The sequence below is a fragment of the Pteronotus mesoamericanus genome, unplaced genomic scaffold (assembly GCF_021234165.1).
Source record: "Pteronotus mesoamericanus isolate MK-2021 breed Mesoamerican mustached bat unplaced genomic scaffold, CSHL_Meso_final contig_202, whole genome shotgun sequence".
Taxonomy (NCBI): Eukaryota; Metazoa; Chordata; class Mammalia; order Chiroptera; family Mormoopidae; genus Pteronotus; species Pteronotus mesoamericanus.
This window is the reverse complement of record NW_026555086.1, coordinates 5764540-5780997: the sequence shown is the minus strand read 5'-3', so window position 1 is coordinate 5780997 and position 16458 is coordinate 5764540. Positions and strand designations below refer to the sequence as shown.

The window sequence follows — 16458 nt, the reverse complement described above, 5'->3', positions numbered from 1 at the left end:
TTAAAATTTAAACAATATAAAAATGCACATTTTCTGCTTATTAAAAAGGCCGTCTTAAATTAAATGCACAGCAGTAACCATTGAACACATGTACATGAACATTAAAATCAGAATGATTTTACCTTTTATTGACTTTTTCAACTCCAAAAATATTTATACTCTTACCAAATGTGTAACTAGTTTGTACTCTGTTTCTTTTTTAAGTACATGTTAGGGTGTTTATCTTCTTAATTAAAAATCATGTAACTGCCATAACGTCCCAGTGGAGGAAATTTAACCCATACGTGTTTCAGACATTCTAACTTACCCTGGTCCCTTCTGTTGGGAGCAAACAATCGAACCCTAAAACAGGCCTTCTGCAGCCTTGCAACAGAAGGCGGCGCCCGGCCCTCGGGCTCCCTTTCCCCTCTGCGCACAGGCACAGGGCTGCTTCCTGGCATGGCCAAGTCTTCCCCAACTGTTCATCTCGAAAACTGCAAACCCGCGCAAGAGCTGCGCACAAAGCAGTGAGAACGCTCAGGGGCCTTGTGCCCCTTGGCACATCTGTGGATGACACCAGCCTGCTCCACGCTGTGCACGCGCCTTCTCCCTCCCTCCCCATGCTCTCCCCACCGCTCTCATATCTGCGAGTTGAGTGCGCGGATCACTTCGCCCTCTCTGCACTTCTGAGTATCTTGTAGGAACAAGGACACCCTCCTTCATAACTACAGTGCAGCTCTCGCATTTGGGGCAGTTTAACAGTAAGTGATAGGGTGGCACCATCTAATACACAGTCCACATTCACACTGCCCAGTGGTCCCAATAATATCCGTTATAGCTATTTTGTTTAAGTAGCTGCTTTTGTTTTGATTTGATCTAGTGTCCAATCAAGGCTCATGTATTGTCTTTAATTGTCATGTCTTTTAGGTTTCCTTTATTCTAGAGTGGTTCCCCAGTCTTTTGCAGCCCATTGATAGCTGTTTGCAGAATGTTCCTCAATTTGGATTTGCCTGATTGCCCCGCCCCCTAATTTAGAGGGCACATCTGGTTCTCGGAAGGAAGGGTAACTGGGGCCAGGGATAACCATGCAAACATTAGTATTACACAGGGAGGCGATCTGTCATTTTTTTACAAATATATTCACCAAGCTCTTACTGTTGTTTTGAATACCTTAGAATTTGCCCAATGGACACTATCACTCACATTCCATTTTTTTATCCCTGTGCTTTTTATTATTAATATCACGTAAGATTTTTTTCTATAATAGCAGCTTCAGATATTTTCCCAGCACTTTATACAAACCACAGAAATTGCCACAATTAATTCTAACTCACCTATTAGCACAGACATATGTGAGAGTGGAGGGAGAGCCAAAACTTAGGAATGTCTCAGAGGAAGGCAGGGACTTAGAGGAGTGGGAAGAATTTACCTCTCAGAACTGGACTTGAGCATCGGCCCCCTCACGTGAGGACTCTGGCCAGACCCATTGCTTCTCTTGGCCTCAGGTAACCCCTCAACTATGACGTGAAGATGGGATTGGGTTTGTGGTTTCCTACCTTTCAAACAACAGCCACTTGTATTCCTCGGGATGTTGGGTTTCTGACATTTTTTTTCTACTTAATAAACAGTGTTAATTAATTCTTTTTAAACACTATATCATACCAAATATTGCTTCTGATAATTGTGAAATAACCTGTATTATTACTGAGTAAGGTATAATTCCATCAAGAGACACACACAATACAAAACCTTTAGTTCATTTTTGCCACTGAATTGCCAATAAATCTACATTTCCCACTGGGAGTTTTTGATACCTTAAATATAGTTCTCAGATTCCTATTACTAGTTGTAACCCATTAAACTTGAGCCTCAAAATGGTCCCCTGAAAAGATGCATCAGGGTTTGGCTTCTGGCTGTCCCCACCTGGTCCCTCGGAGCGCGCCCTCCGCTGCCAGGGGAGTGCGCAAGCGCCGCCTCACTGCGCGCCCCCCCTCCCCCCATGCAGTGTGGGCGCTGGGAGGAAGAAAATTCAAGTTCTGATTTCTATTTTGACCCAATGCCACAAGAAAGGTATCACCGAGAGGCAAATAAATACAGACAGACAACTGTTTTCCTCTGCGCACTCTTAGATCAGGGAGCATTATGTTCACCTATGAACTCAAGTAGCAGTTTTGAGCGAAACCATTACCTTTCAAATAGACTTTCATCAGCTATTTTAGTGAAACTTAGTCCATTTAATTTGCTAGCAACCTTCTGTAATCCTCCTCAGAAGGGACATCTCCTAGTGAATGTTATCCCTGTATCCCTAACAAGAGCCATGAATGACCTACATTTCTGTCAACAATACACCTACAGAATGTCTCCACTGTTTTAAAAAAATGTACAGTGTTTAATCCTAAGGTTGTTTTCAACTTTGTCCCCCAAATTTAGTCAGCCTGAAACCATTACTCAAAAAGAGCCTCTTTATTCTGTCTCATAAATATTTTACCTAACTACTGTCCAGAATCTCATAGCCTAGCATCTGTACTCTAAAGCCTTCTCTTCTAAGTGGTGTTAAGTACTGTATTATCACATTTTTACCTCAAAAAATCAAGAGGACCTTTTAGCGTTCATCCTCCTCACTGTAGCGAAGAATGAAATGTCACGGGGGATTGGGGAGGGGGTTGCAGGAGTTGTGTGCCTGGGAAATGAAGTATAAGAAACTCACCAAAGCAAAGGTTCTTTTTCTCCTTAAGACTTCATATTAGACTACACATTACATCGTGCGTCTGAAAGCTTTTCCTTCCCCAGCACATCGGAGGTCGGACGCTCCTGGATCTGGTGTGGCGCCCGGTAGCAAAGCCGGAGTCAAGTGTTTTCAGGGCTCCCATTAGAAATTCCTTCTTCGGAGTTCACTGCTTGGCTGTTTCAAATTACGAGAGAAACTTGGCACATAGGTTGTTGAGCTGTGTTACTTTTTCAACATAAAATCTAATTTATTTCAGTTTGTTTTTAATCTAGAGATGGGCCAACAAGTCTTTTCGGAGTTGGAGATTTTATCAGAATTCTAAATAATATGTCTGTTAAAAAGAGAAAAAAAGGAATGAAACTGTATTTTCCAACTTAATGTTCATATTTTTTTTCAAAATCCTTGTTGAGAAATTTATTTTTACAGTTTAATTGATATGCTTGATATCTGTTTGAAAATCAGTTCACCATGTGTAATACAGCATGTATGAATTGGTACATGGCTGTAAGTTCCTCTGAATGCTTTTACTATGCACTGTTCTTTCTTTTTTTAAAGATTTCATTTATTTTTAGAGAGAGGCGGGAGGAGGGAGAACAAAAGGGAGAGGCACATTGATGTGTGAGAGGGACATCGTTAAGTTGCCTCACGTACACGCCCCGACCAGTGACCCTCCGGTTTGCGGGGTGAGCCGCACCCGTCAGGGCTGTACGTTGTTCTTCCTGTTAGAATGCTTTCTGTCAGAATCAGAATCCCAAAGACTTGGTGGTCCCATCGCAGTGCATGGGACGGAGCAGGGCAGTATAATGTGGAGGTCACTTAAACCACCACCATTCCACTAGCCCCGTCTCCTTCCTTCAGGGGAGACCAGCCCGCGGCCGCCCTCCGCAGGCCCCGCGGCCCAGGACGGGCCGCTGAGCCAGGGACTCGCCCCCTCGTGCCCACAGCGCCCGTCTCATGTCCCTTGTCTGCTTTGTGGCGCCGGGCCTCTCCTCTTGTCTGTCTCACGTCCACCCTTGCTCTTTTACCGCATCTTGTCTCTAAAACTGTGCAGCCGATGCAGAGGTTTGAGATGGTTCTTCCCTGGACACCCTCCTCAAGGCCAGACCACCGCGCTCGCCTGGTTGCGCTGGCCTCTGTGCACTTTCTGCCGCCGACTGGCACAGTCAGAGAGCCAGGGAGTCATCCTCCTTCGTGCCAGCCCTCACAAGTGCCCGGGCACAGTAACGACTGCTGGGTGACAGCCCCTAAAACCGACACTGACAAGTAACTACTGAAGACGGGCCCGTGCCTCAGGTTGTCCCAGAATAGGTGTCCTTTTTAGCGAACTGACTTTGAGGTACCGCATTATTGTTGCTGATTTCTAAATACTACTTATGTTGTAATTTGTGCCCACTTTGGAGGCATTATTAGTATAACATACTAAGTCACTTTTCTTAGCAGTACTTTGAAAAGTCTAAATTCCAAGAAGTTTAGGAAAATACTCAAGAAAACATCCACCAATTACGCCACTGAAAGTTTTTGAGATACTTAGTGGCCTTTGCCATACAAAGAGAATTCAGAACCAAAATCTGTTGTTTCTGTGACCCTACATAGCCCAGTGGGTTATTGGAGCTTAATTCTTTGCTGTTAACATCACTAAACAATAATTATTATTTAAATATATTTGACATATACAGGGTGGGGCAAAAGTAGATTTATAGTTACAAATACATGAAACAGAGTTTATTCTTGTATTATCATGTATTAATTATTGTATTATTTTCCACACAAACAACCATAAACTTAACTCCCCCCGCCCCCCGCCCGCATAGCTTCTGGAAAACTTTAATATACTCAAAAATAAGAAAAGCCAAATATCAGGGACAGCTGAAAATATAAGAAAAGGTTTGAAATTATTTGAACAGTGTTCTGTCCTTCCAGGTCAGTAAATGTCACTCACTGCTGAGTGGTCAAACCAAGTAATTTTGGGGAAAACAGATAAATCATATTTCGACTTTTAAATATGAAAAAAATATGAATATTTTCTTTAGACCTATAAAATACATTTTTCTTCCATATTACATTTTTTAGTAAAAATAGTATTAATAGCATTAATAAAATAAAAATATGAATAAAAATAATAGCATTGATATTATCTTTAGTGAATAAAGATAATAGTATTATCTTAAGTGAGTAAATCTAATACTAAGGGGAATAGTAATGAGGGTACTGTTGAGTGTATGCTCAGAACTACTAGATAACATGTTTTAGACACATAATTACTTTAACATTGTGTTAAGACTGTGCCCTGGGCAAGATCCAGGTTCTTGGACTTGTTTATCTTCTGTGTGAGGACAACTGACTGTCCGATGCCAAAATACAATGAACTTTCAAATATCAAAGAGGAAAATTAAGTATTTCAAGTCCTCAGCTGGTTTACAGATGTGTGAGCTTTGTAGTCCATTTTCTGGTTCCAGTAGGGCAGTGTGACAATCTTTCCAATATGTGTACACTAGATAGGTTTTGGAAGCAAAATTACTTACTTTAAATACAGAGAAAGTTTTCTGAATTTAAAATTTGTATGTTTATTTTCTTTAAAAAATAAAGCCTAAAACCGAGCTTCACATTTTCGAAGATCCTTTTGAATGTAAAATGTATTAAATTAAGGAACTTTTCTCTGTCAGGAAAATAAATGCCTTTTGAAAACAGGTATTCATTTAGATCTGTGATTAACCTTTAATAAGATCTTCCTGTTAAATTCTACATTTGCTTTAATCTCGGTAGGAAAAATACAAACTAGTATTGCAGCATATAGAGTTTCTATATACCCTGTGGACGTTAAATGATCTCTTACAGCTAAAGGCACATCTGCAACGTATTTAAATGCCAGCTTTGGGCATTATTAGTATAAAATGCTAAGTCACTTTTTTTAGAAGTTTTTTGAAAAGTTCAAACTCCAGGAGGAAACTCCAATAAATGGTAATCTTATGATACCATTTGTTTTGAGGGAGTGGTGGGAAGATGAGCGGCTGTATTGCATATTTTTCATTTAGGGAAAAGCAGTGTGATCAGTCGGAGGTTTGGGGGGAAACACTTTCTGTGCTCAAGACTGACGTCCCTTGCTCCATCTTTCAGGATATAGTAAAATGGCACTAAATCAATGATACCAGTCACTGTGTGGGTCACACAAGTCATTATGTTTGGGGCTTCCTTCAAAATCTGAGAGTCTTTGGGTTTATAAAGTTCAAAATGATGATTGGTTGGTTTTAAATAATTTAATCCTAAGTGTATAATAATCTGAAAGTCTTGGTGACTGATCTGCAAGTGTGCACATTTTTTCTAGTTAATATTCCATGAAAAACTGTAACTCCACGACAGATTTTTTTACTTTTGCCTTGCATTTTTTTACTGTCTCTCTTTTTCTTAAACATGTCGTTGAAGGTCAAACATTCGAGACAATGTAGAAATGATTAAGCTTCATAAGCAACTAGTGGAGAAAAGCAATGCTCTTTCAGTAATGGAAGGAAAATTTATTCAGCTTCAAGAGGTACTGTGATCATTTATTTTATTATGGTGATACATACAAGTGTCCAAAATGTATTCAGGTTGTATATTTTTAAGTATAATTGACATAAAACTAAAAAGTAATTTTTTAAGATTATTATTTTTCTTCCCAATTTTGTATAATTTCACCTTATATATCATTTGTTATTTATAACTTAATACCTAAAGAAATGACCAACTGTTTGGATGTTTTATAAATGTCTGTGTCATCTTAAAATGATAAACATATTTATCATAAATCATCTCATGTTAAGAAAATTTATTTTTAACTCCTTTTGTCTGCATTTGCATGGGCACATAGCACTAAAAGTTTAGAGGTTTTACATATAGATTCAGCTCTAAGCATTTATGAAATATCCAAGATGGACCAAAGTTATGACTAGGCCGATAATCAGGTTTTGTTAAGTCTTCCTTTGATGTGGCATTTTGCTTTGTTTTGTCACTAAAATATTTGGGTATCCTTCATATCAACTATCATTGTATTTATTTTAAATCTTAACCATTCAGGCCGATAGTACTTGGAACTCTTCGTCCCCATTACTGCTCTAACAAGGACTGTGGCCTCGCAGGAATGTGCCATCAGGAGGATTTACTGGCACTGCCTAAGTAACATAGGTTCTGGGATTAATAAACGCCACAACGTTCCGGATGAGCAGAATTTACACTAAGCAGTGTAGTAGTCCACCGTTATCTGCAGTTTTGTTTTCCGCGGTGAAAGTTATCCACGGTGAACCACAGTCCAAAAATATTAAATGGAAAATTCCAGAAATAAATCACAAGTTTTAAATTGCATACCGTTCTGAGTAGAGTGATGAAATTTTGGGCTGTTCCCCTCTGTCCTGCCTGGGACACGAATCATGCCTTTGTCCAGCGTGTCCTCACCGTATGTGTCACCTGCCTGTTAGTCACTTAGGAGCCATCTTGGTTACCAGTGAGAAAGATAGAGACCATATTCATTGACATAGCTTTTATTATAGTATATTGTTATAATTGGTCTATTGTGTCATTAGTTATTGTTGATATTTTATTGTGGCTAGTTTATAATTTACAATTTATAATAGGTATGTATCTACTGGAAAAAAACATAAGATATCTAGGGTTTGGCACTCTCTGTGATTTAGGCGGGCCCTGAGGGTACTGGACCGTGTCCCCCGTGGTCAAGGGCAGATACCATACTTTCTTTGGAGTTCTGAGACAAGGAAAAGAGTAAATCAATGCAAAGCATAAGGTCATGTGAAGCCTAAATTCACTATTAAACGATATCCCCACTCTTCTCTGAATCAGACAGCTTGTGACAGAGAGGAGACTAACCGAGAGGGAATGACAGCATGCCATCTCTGCATCGGTAGGAGTGGGAGATTAAAAACACATGTAGTTGGAAACCACTTCTAAAATGAGGAATTAAGAAAGGAATTAAAAAGTGATTTATTCTTTACCACTGACTACTTTCATTGCCATTTAACAGTGGTGCCAGGTATCTGTTGAAATACTAGCACTCACAGGTGTCTGCCAGAGCACACGCTTGGGGCTTGGCACGGGGCAGAGAATTGAGAGGCTCAGACCATCAGCCCCAGTGAGGTAGGAAGGCCAGAGAAAGCTGGTTAAAGGCAGTGTTTTATAATAACACCAAGACTTACAAAAATTGGACTCAAGTAGCTCAATAGCCATGTTTCTTTCAAATGACTGAAGAACTTCAGTAGAACTTAGGTGATTTTAATTAGTAGGTGGGATGTGCATGGTATGATCGTAAGGTCTCTGAAAAGACTTTAACATAACCACCCATCTTATTTATAAAGAAGTGGCATTTAAGGATATAAAATTGAAATTAAAATATTCATAAGTAGACATTTTAAAAATTAAGACAACTTCAGTAACTGTTACTGAGTTGAAAATTTTAACTTAATCAAAATCAGAAGCTGGCTTTACCAGGCTGTGTATCCGGGTTGGTGGCAAGGGGTTTCAGTCTGACCACCTGTGGTCAGTATTGACTTTTGACCCAGGAAACAGCGTTTTTAGACAGCAGATCCACTGTAATCACAGGAAAAGGAAGAAAAATTGATTGTTAAAGCTAATTAACTCACTAGTCACTATCAACAAGTGAAAAACTAGCAGAAATTTTAAAAAGGGCAAAAAGAGTTTGCTTCATTTGACTCCGTGCTCAGCCAGCCCTGTATTTTCCCCCTAATGACACACCTCAGGGGAGAGGTCTCCTGCGGACAGGTCCCACGTACATTGTTTGCGAGGTGACGGACGAACTGTAGAACATGAACTTTAGGGGTACATTTATTTATAGAGTTATAGTCATGTATTCAAATCAGAATCCAAACATAACTTTTGAAAAGATTTTCCTTCTCGTTTTTAGAAGCAAAAAACTCTCAGGATCAGCCATGATGCCTTGATGGCAAATGGAGACGAGCTAAATAAGCAACTGAAAGAGCAACGCTTAAAATGCTGCAATCTAGAGAAACAACTACACTCCAGGACATTTTCTGAGAAAAGAATAGAAGAGGTAAGCCTCCAAACTGTTTAGCATCCATTGCATTAGAACTTCTCTGTAATTAACAGTTTTGAAAAAGTAACATTAGAGACATTTCAAATATTATATTTATCTAAAAATCCTGAACTACCCACATGGCACTTTGAGCACAGCAAAACGTAATCAGCATGTTACGTGGACGGCATATCAGTGCCTGAAAATGGCCCTGGCCTGGTCTCTCAGTTGGTTACAGTGTTGTCCAAATACTCCAAGGTTGCAGGTTCAGTTCCTGGTCAGGGCACATACAAAAATCAGCCAGTGAATGCATAAATAAGTGGAACAACTAATCAGTGTTTCTCTCAAGTCAATAATTTTTTTTTAAAAATTAATAAAATAAAAAATAAAAAAATACTTGCAGATGTACCAAGAGCCATAGCCATTGTTTACTTAAGACTTAAGGATCTTTGAGGAAAAAAGAAAACATTTTGAAACAGAAGCCAGATTACCTGTGGCACTTACTTTCTCATTTTTAACAGCTTATTAGTCATTCCCAATTCAAAAACAAAGTTATAGGAGCCTATATGTTTCGGAGGAAAAGGATGTTGTATTTTGCAACATCAGCAATTTTGTGAAATTATTTTTGTTCTAAGGAGTTGTTTGAAAACTCATCTTCCTATTATTTTTGCTACTCATGTCTCCCAGCTTGCACTCTTTTTCTTTAGTCTGTTAAACTTTTTCTCAAAAAGAATGAAGTGAAATAAGATGCCTACATTCTGTTCTAATCTTGAGAGAATCTTTTACTAGGTCTCAGGCCAGCATCAAAAGAGAATTTTGAGAAGGGAAATGAATTTTAAGAGTACTCTGATCCATGGGAAAAGGTTGTAACTACAAAATATACTGCTGAATAAAACTTAAATATAAAAAGGTAAAAATAATTATCACCCCAAGTTAATTTCTAAAATATTTGTTGGGATAAAACAAGGTATACAATTTTATTTTTTCATTCATATATTTAAAATATGTGCTACTGGCTCTTTGTAAATTCCAGGTAACATGAGAAATTATGACTTCAGAGTAAATAGTGATTGACACAATTTCTGTGAACCATAAACCAAAAGAAAAGTTAATCCTTTTTCTTTTTTATGGGCCAATTGGAAATTAATGCAAAATGAATATAATGTTGAAATTCACTGGGGAGGAAAGAAAAAAAATATTATGTTTCCCCAGACTTAACAGCAAGCTTTTAACACATTCTTTATTGAGTTTTGGCACAGGTTGCCATAAAGTAGTGCATACGTTTCTACTAAATTAAAACAGATATATTAATTTCATGTTTACTTAACAACTGGGGGGAAAAATCAGTGCTAAATTAAATACAGACAATATAAGTGGACTAGTTAGCAGCTGCAATTTAGAGCACAAGACATGTTAGCCTTCTCTTGTGTGTGTTTTACCCCCTGTGATTTTATATGATAATCACCTAATGTGTAATTTTAATTTTAGCTGCAAGATAGAATTAATGATCTAGAAAAGGAACGGGAACTTTTAAAGGAAAACTATGACAAACTTTATAACAGGTAAATCTGATTCCATGTGTTCTCTCATTCTCTTGTCTTGAGATCTTTTATATCAGAGCACTGATATCAGAACATCTAATATGTATTAAAGAATTAGCCACGAGTGATTGCGAGATATACATGTTATAACATATATTTATATATGTTATAAAAGAGAATGAGCTTTTGGGGGCATTGGCGATAAGTTTTTTAACCTGAGTGGTAATCTGTTTCTAAGAAAACCCTGTTGCCGTTACTGGTAACAACTGCTGCTGTTTATTTAACACAGACTATAAGCCAGTAAGTACTGTACTAAATACATACATTACTGTAAATTCCTCACAACAGCCTGGAAGTGGAGGCACTGTAAATGCCCATTTTGCAGACAATGAAGACAGAACAATTAAGTAGCTTGCCCACCTTCTTAAAGCTGTGATGTAACCGGGGTTGTGTCTGAACCTCTCTGGGTCTCTCCAAGCCTTCATTTGCTTCCACTGGGCTAGCCAGCCTACAAGCTGAGAGGGATTCTTTTGCTAGAGGCAAAAGTGTTAGCTTATTATTGGCTGTCTTTCTTATGAAAAGAAACACAGGCATCTTTATCTCAAGATAGATTTTAAAGAGCTGTTTCAGTTTTGTTTTTTATCTGCTTTATAATTAAGGTATTTAAAAAGTTAACCCCTACTACGAATGTTAGAAACAGACTTCTACTCCACAGCTAAGTTTAGTTAAGTGATACAGGTATCTGTGTGTGTGTTTCGTACATGATACTGATAAATGATAAATACACATTTACATGAAAGTCTATTTCATATATATAGAAATATATCTGTTAAAGCTGATACAGCAGTTGCTTCCATTGATCATATTTTGAACCGTCAGAAAGTAATCATCTGATCTACAGAATATCTTTAACTTTTTATCTGTACATTTAATGTTTTGTAAATGAAATTTCTATTTTTTTCAATTAAACAACTTATACCTAAAGAGTGTAGTGATAGGTTTTTATTCATTTTTACTTTGAAAATGTGTCTAAATTAATGTGAGGCATCATTCCAATGGTATGCATTATCCATGTGGTTACCTGCTGGTGCTGATTGTCTTTGCACAGTGGCTCATTATATTGAGGGTTACAAATAACAGGTTCAGACTTCAGTTAAAATAATACCTGGGGCTCCCCAGCAAGGATAGACTGGCTAAAAATCTTTCTGTGGGATTTGACTTGAACCCCGTTCCAGACATTGGCCTTAGTCCTTTGTTCTGGTCCCTCTCATCAGCCCTGCTTAGTTTCACCCAAAGCATTTATTATACTTCTTGCTTTATATTCCCATCTCTATAAAACAATACATAGGTTTATATTGATATGTACCTAAGTATTTAGTATTGTAGTTGTGTGCTTGAAAAATTGAAATTTCATTTCGCAGATTGCCTGACCACCATATTCTGTTGTGGGGAAAACGTTATCCTCATATTTTATAAAGAAGGGAATTGAGAATCAAAAAAAAGGGGGACTCCTACAGTCTCCTGGCATTGCAGAGACGCTGGTAGAAGGCTAAAACCTAAGTCTCCTGATTCTAAAACTTGATTTTTCCACCCCCTGTGCTTCACTATCTCTCTGATTTTAGTTGGATTAGAAAATTGTATATTCCATAGGGAAACATTCATGGAATAACAGAACTGTAATACGTTCAGAAGTTTTTATTGATTTTTATCTTCAGCATCTTGTAATTTCAAGTAATTTAACATGGTCTTACTACAAGAAAATAAGTGCCATTTGGTCGTTACTTGTATATTTTCTACTTCCCCCCAATTAGGGGATTTACTGAACATATTCTTTTGGAATAAAACACTTAGCTGGGAATAATGCATAAATGGAATTTTTAGAAAGACATGTTTTTCTCATACTTACTTTATCACCATGAAACTTTATCTTTCCATATTAGATGATGATCTAAGAGTATAAATATAACTTTGAATGTTTTTTTCTTTTATGTTTTATGCTTGAGCTACATTTTTTTCTGTTACATTAAACAGACTTCATTATGCTGCTTGCACTTGAACTTTGTGTCAGGCAGATGGAAGTAAATGTGTGTAATGAGTGTTATAACATTTTGTGTCAGAAAAAAAAAAAGTCATGTCACACACGAAACCCAGCAAGCACACACATAATAGTAAATAGAACTATAGAATTTTCTAATACGATTTTTTAAAATGTATGTTTTCAGAAGTTGGAGAAACTACAAAACTCAACAAACTACAAATATCAGCATCATTCCTAAGATTCTTTACAGCTCTTGTGTTTCGTGTCACTGTTATTCATCATCGCCAACAGCTAGCGCTCATCAAAAACTACATACACTCTGCTGGGTTAGTCATAGTGATAGCATGTTTTTAAAAGGAGAGCATTTGTTTGTTATCCAGAATTGGCCAGCTTTCAGGAGAAAAATGTGATTTGCAGATTGCATTCTCATCTTCCTTTTTCAAATGAAATTTTGAATGTGTTTATTACTTGACATATGACATATTAGAAATCATCTGGTAAGATAAAACCCTCATGTTAGTATTTGGTATGAGCCTTTTCTAATATGCTAAACATTCTTGATACAATGCCAAGGAATAAGCATAGCCTTAAGAAAAGCCAATTTAAAAATTCAGAATAAATTTTTTGCAATTAAATCTTTGTCTTTGGTTAGAGAGAAACTATACTATAAAAATAGCGTCCCATTTTTGAGGTTAGTGTAGTTTTAGGGTGATATAATTAATGCATGCAGTTGTCCTTCAGCTATCATGTATATAAAGAACCTAGAAAACAGAAAACATAGGTTTTTCAGCCTCTTTGAAACCTCTCCATCCACTATCATCCAACTCCGATTCAGTCAATTTCAGGTCAGATCCATAGAATCTGTTAAAGGTGGTTTTAAAGTATTAACTCCCCGATAGATACCAATCTAATGCCTATTGTTAAAAAAAAGAGTTAGTCTAGTTTTTGAAGATGATATTAACCATTTTAAGAACTGGGTGAATCAAGTTTTTACAACATGATACTCCCCTAACACCCACAACTTAAAGGAACAGTGCCGACCACCCATAGGCTCTCGGAGCTCCACTGCTGGAACGAGAACACCTGTCCCTGCCAGGAATCGTGGAAACTCACGTGACCACTGCTTCCCAGAAACCAAACAAGTCCATTCTGGGCCATCATTTCTCCTTCAATAAGTGAAATATCTTGATGTAAATACGCATTTAATTTCCATTAGGCCCTAACTAAAGTACCTATGGATTTCTTTAGGGGTGATTTAGAGCTTGTACTTCCCTGTCTCATTAGGATACCCTTGTACATTGGAATAAATGGGATTTCTCCAGCAAGAAAAAAGACCTTAGGGTCGAGATGAATTCTTCAGCTCTCATTTCGATCCTGTCCTGTCTTTGATCAGGGGTGTGTGCTTACAGGGTGCTGACCCATGGCTGCAGTGGGCATGCCCGTGAGCACAGGCATCGGCAGGCCTTCCACTGCAGATGGCCACTTGACCAGGCGCGCTGCTCAGTGTAACTCTGAAACGTGCACAAAGACCAACTGTCATCCCCTCCGTTGTCACTGTAGGCAATGCACAAAAACATTTTCATGAATAAAAGGCTCTCAAAGACTGTTCTCATATGCAGATTTAATCATGTACACAGCCTTTACAAAGAAAATGGAGCCAGATGTGGTTCACCATTTATAGTTACACAGATGGCTGCAAGCATAGAGGAATACAGTAAATTCAAAAGGAATTCCTCATGAAACTCCAGTGGAATGCAACCCTAAATCCAGAGGGAAGATAGCAGTGCGCTAAATTCAGATTGACTTATGCTGATTTACACTAGCATTTTGTGGGTTTGGAAAAACCAGGCTGCTAAATTGTTCTTAATTTAAACACATACAGCTTCTGATGTTTCTGCCAGATTAACTGTTGGTGATCTTTCTGCTAGTACTAATGCTATTGGAACACTACTGTTTCTAATTTCTGGCGTCTGATATAATGTATAGTTGTGCCTATTTCATCATGCTAATTTTTTTTCTGGGTAGTACATGTTTTTAATAATACGAGACACACACACATAAACTCACATGCATATATATGTATGCGTTTGGTATATATAATTTGACCAGACACAGAAATTATATCTGTTCTTTATTTTAAAATGAAAATGTAAAGGAATGTTCTTTAGTTTAGTATTTAAAGTACATATTGTATTTAGATTTCATTTAAGTCTAGGTAATTGTACCTTTTTAAAAATTAATTTAAAATATTGGTATATGAAATCCATGCATTCTTTTTAAGGTTCCATATGTAGAACATTGATAGATGAAACAGATGTCATATTTAGAAAAACTTCTAGAATTTCATTCATTGTTAAGGTTATGTTATTTTAAATGCAATAAAAACATTCAAAATGTAAAATGAATGCACAATTTTTTTTTTTTCTTTTGAAAGCTGTGCCTGTCAGAAAAGTATCTCTTTTGGGGGGAGAAAAAAACATCTCAAGACTAGCTGGGAGCAACAGTAAGGGCAATTTTCAATAACAAGTTTCTTTTTTAGTTACTTCGTCATCAGCACAAAACCAGCTTTTATACATTTTTTTGTTTCATTTACTGGGTTTCAAATAAGTAGAAAGGTCAAAGCTGCTGATAATTATTCAGTCATATCAAGCTTCACAGATAATAGTTTTCTGCTGAAATACAGATCAAGATCAGTTTTTCCAAAAGCTGGCTGTCACCTGGGAGCTTTATAAAAATAGGGATTCCTGGGCCCCAGGGCTCCGTGTGTAAGTCTCCCGGCATGCTCTTCGCATAGCTAGCTGGCCCGGCGTCAGCGTTTAGCTGAGGCCAGCACTTGGGCACCACTGGCCTGCACGAACGTGGAGTATATGCCTACTGTATACTATTTTCTAGTTATTTTCCCACTAGTCCTTCCAATCGTGGTCATTCGTAGATTTTAACAGTAGTTTAAACTGCTACATTTTTCTTGAGGGGTAATTCTTATCGGTGTTCTCAGTAGGTTTTCCTCCCAATCATGTGTTGCCAAACTTACTCTTTTTGTTCTTGTGCTTTTTATTTTTTTTAGGACAAAAACTGCCATATCACTGCTTCTTAGTAGCAGAATTGCCGCCTTGTCATCCAATATGCTACTGCTTTGTGGCCAGGCCTTTGTGACTGTGTTATTATCACAGGCTCTTGAAACGTTTCAGAGCCTGGAGTTAGAGATCAGGTTCCCTGCGCTGTAGGAAGAGGGCCTGCGCGTGGGAGAGCAGGGCCCGTCCGCGGCGACTGCTGAGGTTTGGAGTCGCGGATCCCCCTGGAGTGCGCGCAGCATCTGAATTCCTTCCCTAGGCCCACAAAGGCTGCGTGCTGCCAACTCCTCTGGCTGTAGAGCTCTAAATTAAGGCCAGCTCCTTTGCTCATCCCACAAGCTCTTTCATGTTCCCCGACCGCAGCCTGCGAAAGGCGCCTGGGTCTCAACAGCAGCCGACCAGCATGTGTTTACTTAATTCCTGAGACATGATGACAGTGGTCTCTGTGCCACCAAACGCTCTCCCCTGTACCGGCGTCGGTCGGAGCTGCCTCGCGAGCTCTCCTCGCGTGTCACGTGTGTCTTGCAGCGCCTTCAGCCCCGCCCCCGAGGAGCAGTGGAAGCGCAAGGAAGAGCGGCTGAACGTGCAGATCGCGCAACTCGAGACGGCCTTAAAATCCGACCTAGCGGACAAAACCGAAGTCCTTGACCGATTAAACTCGGAAAGAGGTACCTGTGTGACGTGACTGCCCATGTGCTCATTTCAGACCTGGGCGCGGCTCGCTGTTAGCCACGCCCGGTGGGTGCCCAGCACAGTGCACGCGCCCCGCCGGGCCCCGCCGGGCAGTCCACTCGCGCGGGCGGCGCCGGCTGCTCGGAACTGCCTTTACGCATCCTCACCCCTAGGCCGAAGGAGTTGTGGTTCCTCGGAGTTCTTTTTTATTCAGGTTGCCTGTAGTTTGTGTGCTTTTCCTAAATGCCCGAGCCCTCTTCAACAGTCAACAAGTGTTACTTTGCTAGGCGCTGTCCTTAGTTCCCTCCGGGGAGGCCGCAGCCAGTGAAACACGGCCTTGCCCGCAGGCAGCACCGCTTCAGCAGGGGCACAGGCCGCGGCGACACGGATGTGTG

The 16458-nt window shown here is 39.0% G+C and overlaps 1 protein-coding gene across 1 annotated transcript in view; it reads left to right on the top strand.

The window, feature by feature from the left end:
• The window catches only part of RPGRIP1L (RPGRIP1 like), a 77936-nt gene that overhangs the window by 15434 nt on the left and 46044 nt on the right, over nucleotides 1-16458 (top strand). The window contains exons 7-10 of the mRNA XM_054570343.1: nucleotides 6128-6233; nucleotides 8613-8759; nucleotides 10230-10303; nucleotides 15920-16059. Coding sequence (XP_054426318.1) covers nucleotides 6128-6233; nucleotides 8613-8759; nucleotides 10230-10303; nucleotides 15920-16059 — 467 coding nt within the window. The remainder of the gene's footprint in view (nucleotides 1-6127; nucleotides 6234-8612; nucleotides 8760-10229; nucleotides 10304-15919; nucleotides 16060-16458) is intronic.